The 7,338-nt window shown below is 35.0% G+C and overlaps 1 protein-coding gene across 1 annotated transcript in view; it reads right to left on the bottom strand.

The window, feature by feature from the left end:
• The window catches only part of LOC109821482 (polygalacturonate 4-alpha-galacturonosyltransferase-like), an 8,873-nt gene extending 2,465 nt beyond the window's left edge, over positions 1-6,408 (bottom strand). Inside the window, 11 exon segments of the mRNA XM_020387672.1 lie at position 1; positions 4-52; positions 164-521; positions 596-885; positions 1,135-1,178; positions 1,252-1,321; positions 1,427-1,564; positions 2,425-2,484; positions 2,586-2,620; positions 6,048-6,199; positions 6,271-6,408. The exon segment at position 1 is cut by the window's left edge and continues 502 nt beyond it. Coding sequence (XP_020243261.1) covers position 1; positions 4-52; positions 164-521; positions 596-885; positions 1,135-1,178; positions 1,252-1,321; positions 1,427-1,564; positions 2,425-2,484; positions 2,586-2,620; positions 6,048-6,180 — 1,178 coding nt within the window. The 5' untranslated portion in view covers positions 6,181-6,199; positions 6,271-6,408.

Raw genomic sequence — 7,338 nt, 5'->3', positions numbered from 1 at the left:
CTCCAAAGTTCAATTTGTCAGTAACTAGATGGAACACATGCTTCTCCGGCTCCTGTAGTCCACATAAGTTGTTAAACCCAGGACTTATAATCCTAGAAAAATGATGATTTGCAGTAACTAGTACAATTAAACAAAAAAGAAACGAGGAAAACAGACAAATTACCTTAGCATTCACGATGGTTGAGTTAACAACAACAGATGCAGCCAAGACATTGTCAGAGAAGAGTGCATAATGGTAAAGTTTCGGGTTTTCCAGATTCTCACTCTTAGGAAATTTTCTCTCTTCTGGAGGAAGGAGGTAATATGCTATAGTTAGGCGCATGGATAAGCAGTGGATCCCATTTGGAATGGTCTTTGCAGCCAATTGGCTTAGGAAAGTGCTCTGTTTTTTCAAACTCCTAACTTGTTCATCAGCAGATTGAAGCATCGCCCTAAGCCTTTGAGTAACTGTTTTGCAATCATATAGTTCTGTTCTTGCTTTTGACAAAACCTGACCCATTGCTTTGATCTTCTCTGGGGCACTGGTATTAGAAGTCAAAAAAAGTTAAAGGATTGACTTCAGAACATAGATGAACAAGAAAGGAGATCCCACTACCTGTGATGGAGATCAGCATCAGCATTGGCCTCCCCCAATGCACGCTGACTTTCCTTAAGCCGCATCAGCAGTTCTTGATACAGATCAAGTTTGTTCTTTGACTTGGCAATGACCGAGTAGACCCTGGCCATGATCATTTGGTCCCGAATCAGTCGAACTGTTGAATCAGAATTTTCATTCTCATTCTCTTTTCTCCATATGCTATATTTTCCTAGCACAGCAGAATCGACTGCTTTTGAGCGCTCAATGGCAGCATTTTCAAGTTTAACCAGCCTCATTTCTCTCAGTTGCTGTACCACATGAAAACTAGCATATTATTACAGAAAAAATATATATACCTGTTAAGGTGAAATATACAAATCCACCAGAGTGCCAAGCTCAGTATAATTATTTGAAAAGACCATGCTGTTTTCACTAGTCACTAAGAAATACATCCAAATGAAATGGAAGCAGCAGGACACATGTCCAGTCACATTGTTCAAACAATATAAACCATCCAGAGCTATCAAATCTAAAGGGCGAAAACCAGATTCATTTACCCTTCGGGCTAATTTTGCTGGCGTGTCAAGAAGTTGATGCTGATCTGCATCACAGAGTATCAAGATGGTCACAACAGAGAATATCAAACAAAGCAGTTACAATAAGATGGTAATTACCAGCGTCATCTTTAAGTGAACTGACTTTCACTTTGACTGGAGATGATGTGTGTTCAACATTAATGGCTGTCTGCATATGATTCAAAGAAAATTAACACCACTTAATAGGCACATAGTCACCAGTTTTTTTTCCTAATGACAGTTGGATATTAAACTGAAAGAGGGGAATTTTTACTGTTGCTACAGTCGTCTTATCTTGCTCAGCATTGTTTGTCCCCTCAACTTGCCATGAAGAAGAGACATAGTTTCTTCTGAAGAGATCAAGACTCCAGGGCCCCAAATCATCTCGGCTAGTAGAAATCGAATCAATTACCTGCAGACATGAAGACCCTTTGATTTTAAGAAATAGCTGTTATGTATCCTGCAGAGAGCAGATATCAATGATCAATCCATCAAGATCATCAAGCTACTCTGACACTCCTTGGTGGGTTAGGTGTTGAGAACTTGAGATAGTTCTATAAACAGTGATACTTGGACATCAGAGGGGTGTAGGAGGCCAGGCGTCATGCAGAAAGTGACACAGAAAACTCTCATCTGTTCTCTAAAGTTTTGATTCTTCAAATAAATATATAACCCAAAACCAACCAATGAATCAGTTTGAAATGACTATGAAATCTGATCATGTCATGTTGTCATATGTTTCTTTATCGAAGTAATCTGCAAATGAAACATATCTATGCACAATAAAGCTTAATTATTTAGTAAACAAATAGGGATAGCCAACTAATGGATGAGTTTGAAGTGATTATTAATTCTTCTCATGTCACTAACTCACCAAAAAATTTATCAAGTTAAAATATTTTAGTTATCCGTTAAATATAGGTGTATTTGTGCAAAATTAATGCATGTTGTTAGTTCTATGTCTCTGCATAAAGTTAATGTTCATACACAGATTCAATAAGATAACATGCCATGTACTAAAACTACATAAAATCTGTGCTTCCCGACCACAGGGGCAATCTAGCAAATATTTTGCAGAAATAATGTGAAATAACAATAAAATCTTTGATATTTATGTGATGACGTGTGTCGAGCTTAGTTTACAAACTTATCTAGAAACAGGCCCACAGCATTATATCTGAGCAGCTAGGAAGCCAGTGGAAAAACAACTTGCAAATGTCGCCATACGAGCGATAAGAAAACATAAAGCAGCTATTAGTATTAATGACTGACCTCTTTCGTCAGCACAGATTTAAGATGTTGCACAGCCAATTGTTCTCTCCAATCAACCATCTGCCAAGAAATATCCACATATTTTAGATACAAAGAGGTAGAAATTGTAAACCATGTCTTCAGAAGTGAGAAAAGAATACAGGTCTCAAAAGGTAAGCTACCTGTTTACTTGTAAAGTTTGGCATGTCCCTCCCATCTGCAAATAAGAGAGATGCATTGTTAACCTAACGCAATAAGATTTATATCTCATAACTTTAGTTAGAAAAAAAAACAAGTTTCCAAATGAAATGTATTTGTCGTTGATGAATCGTTAATGTAGGATACATTCCAAACTTAACACTCCAGGAAAACAGTCTCTATTTTACTAGAGCAATTAGTTCGACTTCATGGCCAATGCAATTGATGAGACACTTCGGAACAAAATTAAGCCAGATACCAAAGGAGCTTAAAATCATGTCTTACTTCCATTTCTTTGAAAGGTAATCCAAATGGAGACAAGACAAATATCTAAAACTACTTTACTTCCAGAACTAAATTGTGAATATGTCACAACATAAAAATAGTGCCAAACTTCATGATTAAAGGGACTCCCAAGTCTTTAACTGGGATAAAAATTTATAGCGTAAGTCAAGTAGAACTAAAATCTAGAATTGGGATAATTTGTGGGATAAAACTTTATAGAGTTAGTCAAATGGAATTAGAACTAGGATAAAATTTTAATGTGTTAGTCAAGAAGATCTATATCAAAACTGTAACAGGAGTAATCGAACAAATTTATCCCACTTTTATCATATTCCTATACAAATGAGAGAGTTCTAATCTCTCAAATTGTCCCAAATTTTTAACTAGAACTAGATGGTGAAAAACTAAAACTCTCCTATTCCTTATAGTTTTTTAATTTTCATATTTATTTTATTTTATCCATTCTCTCTTCCTCTAATGATTACTATCATGATTAGACCACATTATCAGATTAGATAATCTATCGTTCTACTACTCTCCTGATGTGTTATTTCTTATTAACAAAATAATAGACTTGTACAATTAATTTAAAATAAAAATACAGCAATCTATAATTTATTTAAAAATAATTAAAATTGAGATATGAAGAAAAGAGATATAGAGGAGCGAAGAAAAAGGGAAGAAAATAGGAAAAACTTTTAAAAATTAAACTTGTGCTATAGTAATAGCAATTCAAAACAAACCAAGAAAATAATAATAATTATTATTATTATTAACAATATTCTTGTTGTCCAATCTATTGTAATTCAAAATTTACTAACCTTATAATAAACAATTATTAATTAGCAGTCCGTCAAATCTTCAATAATTATATAATTATTCCCTTAGATCTTTGAAATTGCTCATAATTTGAGGTTTGTGGACATAATTTGAGGTTAGTGAACATAGGGATCATGCAAATCGGTCAAATGTCTAAAATGCCCCAAAATTTTGAGGTTTGTGAACATAGGGGTTTTCGGAGAAAAACATAGGGGACTTGTGAGCAATTTCAAAGATTTGAGGGACTGTTATGGAATGTTTAAAGATTTGAGGGACTAATATCTTAAACACCCTAACTGATAATTAAGTCTAAAAATATATAAGAATATAATAGTCGTATCATCAAAATGCATAAATTATATACTTATTTATAATCACAAATTATCCCACATCATGTTACCAAAGTGTCCCACTTCAAATTCCAATTATCCCACTACACTATCCTACATTCAAAAAATTGTTCCCCTTGACCAATTATCCCGCTTCTGGTGAAAATATTCCAATTGACTAACACCCCCTTAAATTCACACAAGAGATAACCTATGACTTCCTATTAAAAAAAATTGTAGAAAACACAGTGTTTGGCCATGATGGACAATTGAATGTACTCAAAATCATAATATTCCGGCAATGAATCAACTAAATATTTCTTCGTTGAACAGTTTTCCACCTAGCCTCCCAGAGAATTTAAATATTGGTCTACGTCTCATGACCTGGAAAGGCTGGAACTATGAGCAACTAGGTTGCATGGGTACAGGTACGGGTACCAATATGGGTACGAGACATGAAAATTTTGTAAAAAGTAGGGTACAGGGACATGGCTTTATATATGCATGTTATGCATATTTATGTGTTAAAATTAATAATTTATATAAGATCAATATTGTTTTTTCAATTACACAAGATCAATATAAAAGAAATAGATGTGAAGTATAGAATACACATCCAAGAAGTGTACGAGATGTGTTTTAAATTAAAACATGTATTACATAATTGAGTGTACGCCCAAATAACATATGCTATATCCAAGAAGTGTCCAAGAGGTTTGGGTATGGATATGGGTACGTGTCGAGTACAGGTACAACTTCCTAATAGAAGTACCCAAGTAACACAGGTAATAGTTTTTGTATTCATATCACATTAAATAACATGCATAACATGTGTGTTTCAGACTAGCATAACTTGGCATCTTTTATGAAGATCGTTAGCCCCCCAAGTAACATAGGTGAGCAATAGTTTTTGTATTCATATTACATTAAATTACATGCATAACATGTCTGTTTCGTACTAGCATTACTTGGCATCTTTTATGAAGATCGTTAAAATAAAGGAACAGACCATAAAGTATGTAGGTTCTTACTTCACAAATCTGCCACTGAATACCTAAAAGCACAGTATGGCATGAACAGATGATAAAGTCAAATTACAAAAGTTTTAAGGCCATAATATCTTCATACTATTTGGGTTGTAAAACATAAACATGATATTTGAGGGGAATATATTGATAACTTGAGCAGGAGATCAGGTCCCCAACAAGTCAAGTCCAAATGGCTACTGATATTCAAAGTTGATAGACAACACCCATGGGTATATACAAGAAGAACAACCCAAATAAACTCTATGGGCTAAAACAACAAATCAATTAGGAAGAGAAATGACTATATCCTAAATCACAGTTGGATAACTTGACACATTACATTAATTAGATTAAAACATAAACTTTGTCTCAACTGAGAATATCTAAGAAGTTAGACATCTCTATGCGAAGAAAGAAAGAAGACATGTAGCTCGAGGTTCAAATAAAGATGATGTGTGGGGAGAATAGGATCTAAGGAGATATAAAACGCTAACCCATATCTCTTCTCTTTGTAAGAGCAATGAAATACCCTACGAAGTTAAGAGAAAAGGAAGCCATTGGCTCATTTCCATCATGATAGCCCAGTGACACTCTGCTTGAGAAAGATCATCGATCACAAAGTTAGATAAAAGGAATCATTTTCATTTACGCTTCAAGCAATGTAAATCCATCAAGGAACTATGACGGTAGGCTAAGAGCTTTGCACTGTGCACTGGGTGCTGAAGATCCTAGGTACGAGTATAACTTGTAACAAATTTCGACAATTTGACTCTAGATTCACCTTTTGCATTCATGGAAACCAACGATAGACTATAAAGAGAAGAGGCTTTTTCAGTGATTTGCGTTCCATCCCTCATAACAACTAGATCTTACGGACGAAGTCTCATGGATCCCACACAAAATTTAGATAATATGAGAAGCGCGAGGCAGAGATAAGCCCTAGAAATGAACGACTCAACGAGGTAAGTCAAGAAAAAGGGAGTACCTTTTCCACGAGAGGACAAGAAAAGCAATGGGGCGAGGATGATGGAGATGAAGAGGAGAAGAATCACAGGAAGTGGACGGCATCCTCCTCCTCCTCCGCCTCTGTTCACACCGCGCTTCGTTGATGCGGCCATTGCCGCCAAGATCCAAACCCTAGAAAAAGCCCCAAAACACCAAATTAAGCAAAGAATTGTCACATTTGATGATGAATTACTAGCGCTTACCTGTTGGATCTGTGATTTAGATCGATGGATCGATCTTGACGAGGGCTGAGGCTGCCTTTTTTCAAAAAAAAAAAAAAGAAAAAAAAACTTTTTTTTGTTTCCTCACTCGTTGGAAAATGTTGAAGTGAAGAGAGAGAAATAAAAATGATTTTTTAGTAGTACAGGAGAGAACGAGAGACGAGATCCGGAAAGCCACGCTGCAACACTAAAAAAGGATGAAGCTTTCTTCGATATTAGTCCCTTACATTTTTAGTATTTTTAAATTACTCCCCCAAACTATTGAATTGCTATGAGCGGCACTTAACATTCTACTACCTTCTTAGTTCTTATTCCTACTCTTGACTGGAGAATTGAAATTGCTGTGAGCACCCGCTTACATTCCGATACCTTCTTAGTTCCTACTCCTACTCTTGACTGGAGGGTTAATTTGGAATTATTACTTATAAGAATTGGGGGATCTATACAGTTACTCAAAGATGCAATGAACTAATTTGAATATGTTAAAGATGTAAGGGGCTAGAATCCAAAATCCTGAATGTTTTATTTATAGAAGGAAATGACTCAACTTTGATGGAAGATACGGATGCAGGTGAGCCCTGTTCCAAAGAGAAGAGAAATGTCTTAGCTTTAATAAATACTAGCCGTGAACGCGGTGCAAACCATGAGATATTTTTTTTCCTGCTATATTAATCTCAGTTTTTTAATGCTACAATGATATTTTTAATTTTTTTGAGATTGCTACCGTTCCCATCTCTGCTATAGTTTTTTAAAATGCTGGAGCATTCCCCTATGCTACAGTGTTTTTCCAAAAAACATAGGGCTCCATTTGGATACCATGGTGTTTTATTTGTTTCATGGTGTTTTTGCCAAAAAAATCACAATGCGTTTGAAAATCACGGTGTTTTTTGAGCTAAATCATCCTTAAACCAAAAACACAACACTTATTTCAAAACATCTAAAAGGTGTTTTAAGTTTGGTATTTTGATTTTGAGTTTGAGAATGTGTTAATATAATATCTAACATAATATATTAAATGTAATTAACATAGAGTTATTATCAACATGTTTA

Source organism: Asparagus officinalis, chromosome 1 (genome assembly GCF_001876935.1).
Source record: "Asparagus officinalis chromosome 1, Aspof.V1, whole genome shotgun sequence".
Classification (NCBI taxonomy): Eukaryota; Viridiplantae; Streptophyta; class Magnoliopsida; order Asparagales; family Asparagaceae; genus Asparagus; species Asparagus officinalis.
The sequence above is the reverse complement of the archived record's forward strand: the minus strand, read 5'-3'. Positions and strand labels throughout refer to the sequence as shown.